General features: G+C 37.6%; 1 protein-coding gene and 1 pseudogene across 5 annotated transcripts in view; both read right to left on the reverse strand.

The window, feature by feature from the left end:
- The window catches only part of LARP1B (La ribonucleoprotein 1B), a 147,387-nt gene that overhangs the window by 45,145 nt on the left and 89,215 nt on the right, over positions 1–13,027 (reverse strand). For 4 of the 5 annotated variants that reach the window (XM_030815711.1, XM_030815713.1, XM_030815712.1 and 1 more), the window contains one exon: positions 4,933–5,056. The exons of the other annotated variant lie outside the window; for it this stretch is intronic. In XM_030815711.1, the coding sequence (XP_030671571.1) occupies positions 4,933–5,056 (124 nt within the window). The remainder of the gene's footprint in view (positions 1–4,932; positions 5,057–13,027) is intronic. 5 annotated transcript variants of the gene reach the window in all.
- Positions 11,463–12,730, reverse strand: LOC100602077 (annotated as a pseudogene).

Consider the following 13,027-nt stretch of genomic DNA (forward strand, 5'->3'; position numbering starts at 1 on the left):
ATACCCAAGGGAAATGAAATCATCACAATAGAAAGATATCTATCTGCACTCACATGTTCGTTGCCACATTATTCACAATAGCCAAGATATAAGATATGGAAACAACTAAAGTATGTGTCCACTTATGATAAACAGAGAAATGGTGATGTGTGTGTGTATATGTGTGTGTGTATATATATATATGTGTATATATGTATATATGTGTGTATATATATATATATAGAGAGAGAGAGAGAGAATGGAATAGAATTAAGCCTTTAAAAAAAGGAGATCCTGCCATTTGCTACAACATGGATGAAACTGGAGGACATTATGCTAAATGAAATAAGCCAGACACAGAAAGAAAAATACTTCATAATGTCACTTATATATAGAATCTTTAAAAAGTATATAGATGTATATAATAAAACAGTGGTTACCAAGGATGGGATAAGGGAGAATGGGGGGATGCAGGTAAAAAAATACCAAGTTGCAGATATGTAGGATAAATAAGTCTAGAGACCTAATGTACAACCTGAGGGCCATAGCTAATAATATTATATTATATTTGGTATTTTTGCTAAGAGAGATTTTAGGTGCTCTTGCCACAAAAAAAAAGGTAACTATGTGAGATAATGAATATGTTCATTTGCTTAACTAGTGTAACCATTACACTATGTATATATCAAAACATCATGTTGTACACCTTATATATAATTTTTAAGAGGAAACAAAAAATAAAACTGGATATTTGTAGGGTGATCAGAATGAAAGGAGGGAGACAGGCTAGGAGTTTATTACAATTAACCAAGGAGAAAACGATGGTGACTTTTACAGGGTGATAGAGATGGAGAAAGTGAGAAGTGGTTAGATTCTAGATATATTTTAAATATATATGAATATAACTTTCCAATAAATAAGATATGGAATTTAAAAAACAAATGGATCAAAAATGACACAGAAATGTTTTGACCTGTGCAGCTGGAAAAATGGAGGTAATATTTAGAGATGTGGAAGTCTAGGAGGAAAAGTCCTTGGAGAGGGGTGGGAATTCAGAACTTAGATTTTGGACATATGAAATTTAACATGCTTATAAAATATACAAGTGGAACTGTTAACCACACAGTTGAATATTTGTCTGAAATACAGGATGGAGGTCTTGTCTATACATATTAATTTGATACTCATTAGTATAATAATGCTCTTTAAAACCCATGAGACTTGATGCTATTACACAAGGAGTTATTGAGGATTCAAAAGAGGAGAAATTTGAGGACTGGGTCCTAAAGCATCCAAATTTTAGAGGTTAGAGAAACACTGAAGAACTAGCAAAAAAGACTCCATGAGGCAGAAGGAGAATAAGTGAATAAGTGTCCAGGAAGTAAAAATGTGTTTCAGGACAGAGCGATTAATTTGATCTAATGCTGATGTCAGGTAAGATGAGAACTAATTTGAACCCTCTTACATATGGAGATTTCTGGTGGTATTATCAGTAGCTGATTTGGGATGTGGAGGACAGAGGCCTGTTTGGAGCAGGTATAGGGAATAAATAGGAATATAGATACTGAAGACAGTGAAAATAAACTCCTTCTTTATGCCTTAAATTCAATATCGTAATAGCAATACCAACTCTTTTCTATTAGGATCATTCTTTTATATGATTTCCCATCCTTTACCTTCCAGTCTTTCCATATGTTATGACATATAACTAGCATAGAGTGAATTTTAAGTCCAATTAATTTTAAGATTAAAATTATCTTTTAATTTGAACATTAATCTGTTCAACATTTCCTGTCATAGCAATATATTGGGTCAAATTCTATCTTTCAAATTTTTGCTTTATTTTTATATTTTTCTGTTCATATATTTAAAAACTAGAGATTATAGCACACAAATAAAATTTAATAAATTTATATATAAATTTTAAAATACAGTTGATACACACTCATACCGACCAACTAGACCAATACATACATAAATTCCAGATGTTAGCAAACACATGTGCAGACGTTCCAGATGGGATTTCCCCCACCCTCAGGAGTAAATTAATATATTAATTTTTTATATTAATAATTCTCCTTGCTTCTCTTCATGGCTCCTATGTGCTATGCATCTATCCATGAATTTTATACTTTATGTAATAGCATTACACTGAATGAACTTTTTTGTTCTAGCTTATTTTATACATCCCTTTTTTTATTTTTTTGTTATTTTTTCCTATATTTTTAGATTAACACATTTTGTCACATGTAACGTTAGTTATTTCATTTTCCACTGCTGCCTATTTTTCCTATGTATGAATACACCACATCTTATAATACATTCTACTATAACTTGGCATTTTTTAGTTTTCATTTGCTTTTTTCTATTATGAACAATGATACTACAAATGTTCTCTTGGTAAACATTGGCAACAGTATGCCCAGGCTGGTCTCAAACTCCTGGGCTCAAGTTATCCTCCTGCCTTGGCCTCCCGAAGTGTTGGGATTATAGGCATGAGCCACAACGGCCTGCAACAGTATCTCTTGAAATGAAACTGCTGGGTTATAATATGGTGTATCACTATGGTTTTAATTGGAAAACCTCAGTAAAAATAGCATCTTTTCATATTTATTGGCCATTTGGTCTTCCCAAATATGAAACTGATGTTCATGTTTAATTTACTACTTTTTCTATTAATGTTTGCCATTTTTCATACTAATTTTTAAGGTTTTAGATTTCTATGACATTAATTCTTTGTTAATGTCATGCAGTGCCAAATTTATCTCCTTATTTGTGACTTGTATGCTTTCTATGATGTGCAAAGGAATATACATTCTCAATTTTAAAGTATTCAAATTTAACAAGACAAAAAATCCAGCAATTTAACTGAACAACCCTAGTGGGACACACTAAGAACTTTAAAGAAAGCTTTAAAGTATGAAGTAACAAACCTGCACATTGTGCACATGTACCCTAAAACTTAAAGTATAATAATAATTAAAAAAAAAAGTTTACAGTTTAAAGAACTCTAAAAGTAGTTACCTTTCAGTATTTATAATATTATTATTTAATGTTATTGTTATTCTGGAACTATTATATCGTAGGATTAGCAAATAAATAATTATGTTACTGTGGTTAGAAAGAAAGATGTTTTATATATAAGTAAAAAGCAATACAACTACAAAATCAAAGAAATTAAAATTAAAACCTATAATCTTAAATTTAGACAGAAAATATCAACATGAATACATAATATATTTTTCTCCTTAAAAAATTTCCTAGCTCTTTCTGTTCAAAAGGCCTAGAAACAATGACCAACTGAGTAGCAGATGTGGTACTGACAAAGCTCAACCCTGTGTGGGGACTCAACCTTCTGTGGAGTGGGAAACATTAAAGTTAACAGTCCAACTCCATTATTACTGAGCAAGAAAATGAAAGGTGGCTTTAGAGCTAAAAGTCAATAAACTGATAACTGGTACAGGTATCAATAATAATAATAATAATAATAATAACTATAATAGAGTGAAACCCATCTCATGTATTTATCAGTTCACAATGATGATTTAAAAACAAACAAACAAAAACTTCATTAGTCACCAGCGAAGAATGTTAAGGAACCAGCTAGTACTTTGAAACTAGTAAACAAAGGGAAATAATTCAGCACTGACTCACTTTCCTGTAAGAACTCTACCTCAGAATAAATAAATATTCTGGGGAAAGTTCTCTTTATAAGAGTATTCTACCTATTAAGGTAAGACGTAATGATTAAAAATAGAATCATCACTATTTTGCAACCCCTAGTAAAATAAAAGCTTCACTCACTGATCATCAATGACTGCTAACATTACAAAAAGAGACAATAGAGCATTATGTATCTCCTAATAGTATTCAATACTACATATGACATATTCTTACAGAGATTTGAGTCTTAATCTAATCAAGTCTCTATGCTGAACTAACAGTTACAGATAATTCAGGACTAGAAAACAGGTTAAATGAAACCATGGGGATGCAATCAGGAAAATTCAGAATATGAGAAATTCTACAGGACAAACAACCCAGTTTCTTCAATACCAAATTGCAAGGACCAATAAATTATAAGGCAAAAAATAGTAGAAACCTGTAGACTAAAAAAGACATATCAATTTATTGCAATCTATTTGAAGAAACTGGAAAAAAAAGTGATGAATGAGGAAATTTGAACACTAACTAGATATCTAACATTAAGGAATTATTGTTAATTTTAGATATGATAATGTCCTGCTATTTATGTGTTAAAAGATATAGCCCTTATCTTTTTAAAGACACATACAGAAATCTTTAGGGATAAAAAAATATGAATCATATGATTGAGAATTTGTTTAAAAATAATCCAGAGGGAGGTATAGGAGTGACTGGAGTCAAGACAAAACAAAATTGGGTATGAGATGATTAAGTATAACAGGTACATGGGAGCTGTATTATAAAATTCACTCTATCTTTGTATATGTGTGACTTTTTATAAATCTTTTTTTTTAACCACCTTCAGGAAAAGCCTATAACAAAATCAGTTATACTTGTCTGAAATGTCAGATTCAATTTATGGATCGCCCGATGTATTTATTTACACTCTCACACAGAGCTAAACCCTTAAAACAAAAGAATGACTCTAGTGCATTCTAAGGATCAGTGAGTCAATGAAAAATTTTATTTTGGGAAGAGAAACATTCCCAGCAATCTTAAAATCACATCAGATACATAAAGAACCAACAAATTCTGCCTACTTCTAAGGTAAGCCTCTGGCTTTGAGCATAATCTGGTGTGATAATAGAAGTTCACAAAAGGATAAAAGTTGAGTTTTAAAATTCTAGCATTTTACCATTTACCTAATGATTTTCCACAAATAAAGAAAAAAAAAGGAGCAATTTTTAAAAACAATTCAGAACTGCTTTAATACTATTCAGACACTTACACAAAAGCAGATTTACATACCTTGCCTGGACTGTGAAGGTGCTACAGGAACTTCTTGGTTTGGCTCAAAAGGAAGTTCAGGTGTTAGGTTTTCAAACTGCTCTTTACTAATGAGATTTAGCTTCTTAAAGTTCTCAACTTCTTGCTGAAGTAGAATGGAGGAAGCTAATTACTAAACTGGCTAACAGAGTAACCAACAGACAATAATTGATACCAACCTCAAAAAAAATGAACTTCTAAAATAGGGATTAATTACAATGGAGTGAAAAAGATGTTCTATTATGGACTCTAGCATTATACTTAATAACAACATTCAGAATCTAAGAGGCATATAAAACCCTAAAATATGACGATTTTAAAACTAAAAAACCTTATAAGAGCACACATACTAATCATTAATTATTTGTTGAGCATTTACATACAAGACTACCAGGTATTACAGATGTTACAAAGTAATCTAATACATGTTCCCTACCATTAAGGAATTTATATGTTAGATGAAAAGGAAGAAATGAACACATAAAAATAAATAATATTAGGTAGTATGTGAAGAGCGATATTGGTATAAGAATTACGATCATCAGGAAGCCATCACAGGAGAGATGGGACGAAAGCAGCTCTTGAAGAATGAGAATTTACAGAAAGGGAGAAACATTCTAAATAGGTAATGTGAGCAAAGATAAGAAGCTTGGAAAAAGCAATGTGTTTATTAGAAAGTAATTAAGTGAATAAGAAAAATCTGTGTAGACCACCCATCGTCTGGGAAGTGAGGAGCGCCTCTGCCCTGCCACCCATCGTCTGGGAAGTGAGGAGCGCCTCTGCCCGGCCGCCCCGTCTGGGAAGAAGTTAGGAGCGCCTCTGCCCAGCCGCCCCGTCTGGGAAGAAGTGAGGAGCACCTCTGCCCGGCCGCCCCGTCTGGGAAGAAATGAGGAGCACCTCTGCCCGGCCGCCCCGTCTGGGAAGAAGTGAGGAGCACCTCTGCCCGGCCGCCCCGTCTGGGAAGAAATGAGGAGCACCTCTGCCCGGCCGCCCCGTCTGGGAAGAAATGAGGAGCACCTCTGCCCGGCCGCCCCGTCTGGGAAGTGAGGAGCGCCTCTGCCCGGCCGCCCCATCTGGGAAGAAGTGAGGAGCGTCTCTGCCCGGCCACCCCATCTGGGAAGAAGTGAGGAGCGTCTCTGCCTGGCCGCCCCGTCTGGGAAGTGAGGAGCGCCTCTGCCCGGCTGCCCCGTCTGGGATGTGGGGAGTGCCTCTGCCCGACCGCCCCGTCTGGGAGGTCTACCACGGAGGCCAGAAGCAATCTGGGGGCTCGACGTGGTGGCTCACGCCTGTGGTCCCGGCACTCTGGGGGGCCGAGGCGGGTTGATCACTTCAGGCTAGGAGTTCGAGACCAGTCTGGCCAACATGGCGAAACATGAAAAATACAACAGACAAACCAACCAACCAACTCAGTGACAACAAAACAGGTCTACCCTGGAGTCATACTCTAATTTTTTCTATTTTCCTCCCTTTCTGATCCTTTATCCCACTTTCTTTTTCTTCCTCTTCCTTCTCCTTCTTCTTTGTCAAATAGAGGATTGAGTTATTATCACTGATCCATAAAAAAAAAAAAGACAAAAAAAAAAAAGACAAACAAAAAAACAAACAAAAAAAAAGAAAAATCTGTGTAGAACCAGTGGCAAAGAGGCCTGATGAGGAAGTTGGAGAAAGCTACTAGAAGACCTTTAATACTGGGTCAAGAAGATTTCACTTTGTTTTATAATAATGGGATGCATGTGATAAAGATAAATCTGGATGGCCCTGGATAGCTGCAACAAAGAGACTCAGTAGGTTTGAGTTGTTAGCTCAAAGGAAGAATAGACCCCTCCATGCCTCTGGGGTTCTAAAGGCTTCCCCTTCGTAACTACTATTACATACTCACTTAGGTGTTTCCGGCCCTGACCTACAAATGTGTGGAGCATTACAGAGGGTAGAGGTCATTCTCTACTGGAAGTTCACTTGGCCACAGGTGCATAAAGACCCTCTATGTCTGGCCTAAACTGCGAGATAAAAAAGGAGTTTGAGGGACTGCTTACACTCCACTATTTCTTCTAAGTTTTTCCCAATAAAACCCTATATCACATCTATGCCACCTGGTACTAATGGGTACGTGAATCTTTACAGGGCAACATCCATAGAGGGTTTAAGCAAGCAAAAAACGTAACAAAGAATTTGTCGGGTTGAAGCAAATTTAAAACAGGAAGCAAATTAAATATCATTACAAAATAGTTGTAGCTTGCTCTTAATAACAAAAGAATCTTTTCCTTCTGTCCAAAGATGAATAGTCACTTGTCAGCTCAAATCGTTTATTAAATCCCAATGTTAGCCTTTTAGATTATGATCTTTTTTCACTAAAGTATCTTTAATTACATCAAAATGTATATTTATCAACATTTTTTCCTCAAAAGTTTTCAATAAGCTCTTCAGGCTAAATCAGAATCATTGCTCACTCCTCTTGTCCCTTACCTTGCTACAGAGCTTGCTATTAGCAACTCCCAATTCTATAAATAATTATTGTATGTTTACTACATGCCAGAGATAAATAACACAATTCTACCCTGATGGAAACACAAGTTGTGTATGTTTTTGTTTAGTTTTTATTTTTAACTAATTCATTAATGTATAACATACACACACACACACACACACATACATGAGAAGTGTACAAATCATAAGTATACATCTCAATGAATAATCAAAGGTAAACAGACTTAAGTAATCACCATTCAGGTAAAAGCAATTGCTAGCACCCCAGAAGCTTCCTTTTCATGTCCCTTCTGGTCCGGATCTCCTCTTTCTCCCCCAAAATAGCTCATACACCTTCAATACAGTAGGTGTTTTGCATGTTTCTGAACTTTATAAAAATTGAATTATACCATATGGTTTCTTTCATGCAAAATTATGTTTATGAGACTGATCCATGTACGTGCAGGTAAGCACAGTTTGTGGCTCTACAGCAGAGGTCAGCAAACTACAGGCCCAAAGGCTAAAGCCTGTTTTTATAAATGGCTGTTTTGGAACATAACCACACTCATTTGTTTACATACTGCCTATGACTACTTCATTGCTACAACTGCAGAGTTAGGTAGACAATGTATGACCACAGACAACGTATGACCCACAAAGTCTAAGATATTTACTATATTTGTCTACCCTTGTTCTATTCTACCATATGAATACACTGCAATTTTTTAAGAAATCCATTCTGCTATTGATGAACATTTGGGTCCTTTCTCAGATTATAGCTATTACAAATGAATTCCTATGAAAACGTTTTTACAAAAACTTCTTTTGGTGAACAGGGACACAAATTTTTGTTGGATATTTACTTAGGAGTGGATTGCTGAATTGAGCAGTAGGTTTCTATTTAGCCTTAGTAGAAAATGCCAGTTTTTCAGTGGCTGTACCTATTTTTATCCCATTAGCAGTATATTAAAGTTCCTATTGATCTACATCTGCACCAATGTGTGGTATTTTCAGTCTCAAAATTTAGCCATTTGAACAAGAATGAACCCTAATGTAAACTACAAACTTTTAGTGAGAATGATGCATCTAGGTAGCTTCACGAACTGCAACAAATGTACCACTGTGGTAGGGGATGTTGACAATACGGGAGGCTATGCTTGTGTGGGGGAAGAGGATCTATGGAAAATCTACCTTCTGCTCAATTTTGCTATGAATCTAAAATTGCTCTAAGAAATGTGTGATTCCATCATGTAACATTCTCAAAATGACAAAATTATAGAGATGAAGAACAGTTGCCAGGGGTTAGGGATAGTGGAGGTGAGGCAGGTGGGTGAGACTCTAAAGGGGTTAACTTTAGAGAGCACAGGGAGAACTTTGTGGTAATAATACAGTTCAGTGTCTTGACTGTGGTGGTAGTTATATGAATCTACACGTGATAAAACGGCACAAAACTATACACATACATTTGTGATAAGAAATGTCTACTTTCTTGTTTTAATATTATACAACATATTTCTTTTTTTTCCCCCCTCTAGAGACAGGGTCTTGCTCTGTTGCCCAGACTGGAATGCAGTGGTACGACCACAGCTCACTGTAGCCTTGAACTCCTCGGCCCAGGTGATCTTCCCACCTCAACCTGTAGCTGGCACTACAGGTGCATGCCACCATGACAGGCTAATTTTTTTTTTTTATTTTTTTTTTTTAAGAGATGAAGTCTCACTATGTTGCCCATACTGGTCTTGAACTCCTGGCCTAAAGCAATCCTCCTGCCTCAGCCTCCAGAACAGCTGGCATTACAGACATGAGCTACCTTGCCCAGCATTGTGCTATAGTTATATAAGATGTATATATAGTTATATATAAGATGTGACTTTTGAAGGGAAGTGACGGTACACAGTACCTCTCTGTACAATTTTTGCAACTTCCTGTGAATCTATAAATATCTCAAAATAAATATTCAGAAAAAGTTTTTAATGTAGTCATCCTGGTAGGTATATGTGTTATCTCACTGTGGCTTTAATTTGTATCTCTCTGATTACTAATGAGGCTGAAAACCTTGAGTATATTTGCTGATTTAGATAGCTTCTTTTGTTGAGGTGACTATTCTATTCAGTACTATTGCTCATTTTTCTATAGGGTTGTCTCTCTCATTGATTTGTAAGAGTTCTTCATAAAATGTTGTAAATACCTTTTGACACTTTTTTAACTGTCTTTTTATCCTCTTATAGTATCTTGATGAAAAGAAGTCCTTTAATGTAGTGCAATTTATCAATCATTTCCTTCATTGTGCTTCCTGTTCAATAAATCTTCCCCACTGAAATATTACTGAGCTATTATTTCTATAAGTTTTATTATTTTGTGTTTCACGTTTAGAACTATAATCCATCTGGAATTCACTTTTCTAAACTGCATTCACATTTTCTATAACCTTACTGATTTTTTGGTTCTGATTGCTCCATCTTACACCTTTCTTTGTAAGAAAGGTGTGTGTTAAAATCTCCCACTATGATTATGAATGCGCCTATTTGCCTGTAAATTTTATGTATTTTGAAGCTACATCATTAGATGTACACAAATTTAGAACTATTATATCTTCTGAGGCAATGAAACTTGTCATGATTATAAAATATCCATATTTATATCTTGAATAAGTTTTCCCTTCAAAACCTACTTTGCCTGATAAACAGAGTTACACCAGCTTTGTTGTGTTTATTGCCACTATTTATTTAAATATTTACACATATTTACCCTTCCCATTGCTCTTCATTTCTTCCTGCATCTCCAAACTTCTTTCTGGAATCATTTTCCTCTGCCTGAAAAATTCCTTTTAGTATTTTCTTTAAAGCAGATCTGCTGAAAATAAATTTTCATAGTTTTCATTTCTCTGATAATATCTCTATTTTACCTTCATTTTTATACAGGTTTATTTAGAGCTTTATTTTACATCTCATAAATTCACCTATTTAAGCATACAATTCAATTATTTGTTTACCTTTATTCTTGAACACTACTTTCCCTTTCTTTCAGGCACTGTAACTACATCATCCCTTTGTTCCCTCACCTCCATTATTTCTACTGAGGAGTTAGCTGTAAGTCTTACTATTAACGCTTATAAAGTAATCTGTCCTTTTTATCCAGCTTTTGTTTTCAGTTGTTTTATATGGATGGTCTTGAAGAGGTTTTCTTTGTATTTATCTTCTTTGAAGTTTTTAGGATTAGAATCTGTCCTTTGGTGTCTTTCACCAGTTTTGGAAAATTCTTACCCATAATCTCTTCAAATATTACTTATGCTTTATTCTCCCTCTCTTCCCCCTTTGGAAGATCCAATGATATGTGTTAGACTATGTCTCTTACACCCTTTTCTGTATTTTCCATCTTTTTGCTCAATGCTTCACTCTGGATTTTTCTTTTGATCCATCTTGCAGTTTAATAATTATCTCTTCACTGTCCTGATCTACTATTAAGCCTACCCATTGCACTTGATTATCATATTTTACAGCTCTAAAATTTCCACTTGATTATTTTTTAAAGTTTCTGGCTCTATACCGAAATTCTCCATCTTATCTTTTAGTTTTTAACTTATTAAAAACAAAGTCTGCTTGATAACTCTATTTTCTGGATCACTAGGGGTCTGTTTCTATTTCCTGTTGTTTCTTTTGTTTTTTTCTATCATATCATATTGTCTTCCAATATTCCTAATTATTTTTTGAGGACCAGACATTATTAGTAAAAGCTTGAGGCTCAGGACAGAACTGGCAGATGCATTTGAGGGAAATGAAGACCCAAATTCCAGCCTTATTTCTCTAGGCTTCCTTCTCTTTCCAGATTTTTTTTTTTTTTTTTAGCTTCAAGTCTTTTATTCCATTTTGGTAGGTTTGTATAAAAATACTCTCTTTAGGAAAATAAATAGCAGCTGCTCTCACTGTGGAGGCTTGGATTCCCTGGAGCTGAAGGCTTCTCAAAGCTGAGATCTGCAGATCAGCTCATCACAGAAGCCACGGGCACCTCCCGAGTTTTGCGGTTCAGGAGGGGGCGGCAGAATGGCCTGGTCCAATCACCTGCTGCTGCTGGCAGTGGGGCTGGTGAGTTAGCGTTCTAGGTGGGTAAAGTGGTACCTTCTGTCAGGAGGTAGGGTTGGATCACAGGAAGAGGATGATGGAGAGTGTGGCAGTGATCTGGAAAGGGTTAGGGCTCCAGAGGACCTCTAAGGATCTACAAAGTCTCTGGGCTGCCAGGATTCCTCTGGCACAAATAGGAAATATTTTGTCTCTGTTTTAGTGCAAATTGTGCTAGAGAGGCCAGCTCTAGAGAAACAGTGGGCAGCTTTGGTGGCCCCAAGCTGGCTCTACTGTGAAGCACAATATGGTCAGTCTCATTAGAGGGATGGAGAAGAAGCTGCTGGAGTTGGGTATGGGATACTGTCCAGGCCAGCTGGACTGGTGGGGGAAGGGGAGGAGACGTTGCTTAGGGTGGCACCTGCAGGGAGTAAGGCTCCGGTGCCTCACAAAGCGAGGAGGGTTGGAGAGCCTAGGGGGTCAGAGGATGGGTCTCCGCTGCTGCTGCTACTCTTGTGATGAGCTGAGGCACAGGGCTCAGGAGTGCTGCGGGAGGTGAAGACCAGACTGGGGGTGAAAGGAGTTAGGGAGGGTGTGGTCATGAGCTTGGGGGTGTGCAGTGCCTCAGGTTCAAGCACAGGCCCTGGGAAAAGGGAGATACAAGGTACAGGGCGGCAGGGGGCTGGCGGGCTGCTGGTGCCGCTGGTACCGCCTGTGTCCCCCTCCTTGGCTCCTTCGGGGATTTTGCAGATGGGTCAGTGGGCTTCCAGCACCAGCTCCAGGCGCTCCTTCTGCTTCTGCAGCTCCTCAATCTCTCGCTGCAGTCCGGATTTCTCATCTTCCAGTTCATCAGTCTCTGCCTGCAGGAAGTCGGTCAGTTCCTTCCTCCAGTTCCTACACTTGGCCGCAGCCAGCTTGTTCCGCTCGGGCCTTACTTGGCGGCTCTCCTCTTCTTCCGGGCTGATCTGTTCACAAGGCCTTGGACGTACCCCTGGAGGCGGCCCCAGGGCCCGGATGACTCCTGGCTGGGGTTGTGGGGGGCTGGACTACGGGTAAGTCAGAGGCCTGGGGTAACTGCTGGGCCCCAGAAAATGAGGCTGTACCATCCACTGCAGCTCCTGACTGCCACTCATGTTGTTGATCCTTGGCACTAGGTGGAACTTCTGCTGGGCTGCCTGCGCTGCGGCCGGGGGGATGCGCGGGGCCGCCATACCCGCGCTATTCCCGGAGCTCGGGCCGGTTTCCCTGAAGTCTCAGAACATAAGCGGGGCTGGCGGCTCCGTGGGGTCCACGGTGCTGGCTTCCGACTCTCTTTCCAGGTTTTGATCACATGATGTTTTACTGTCTTGGCCCTCTACTGTGCCTTCACAGAGATTTTTTAAACCTACTTTTTCAGCTGTTCTCAGCAATAGGGTTGATCAGAATTAGCCAGTCTACCACAACTGGATGCACAAGCAAAGACTAATTTTGGTTTTTGTTTTTGTTGTTGTTGTTGTTATTTTTAATAAATTTATACCTTGCCTTGTTCAAAAAGGGACCAAAGAGATTTAATGATCTAA

Source organism: Nomascus leucogenys, chromosome 7b (assembly GCF_006542625.1).
Source record: "Nomascus leucogenys isolate Asia chromosome 7b, Asia_NLE_v1, whole genome shotgun sequence".
NCBI lineage: Eukaryota > Metazoa > Chordata > Mammalia > Primates > Hylobatidae > Nomascus > Nomascus leucogenys.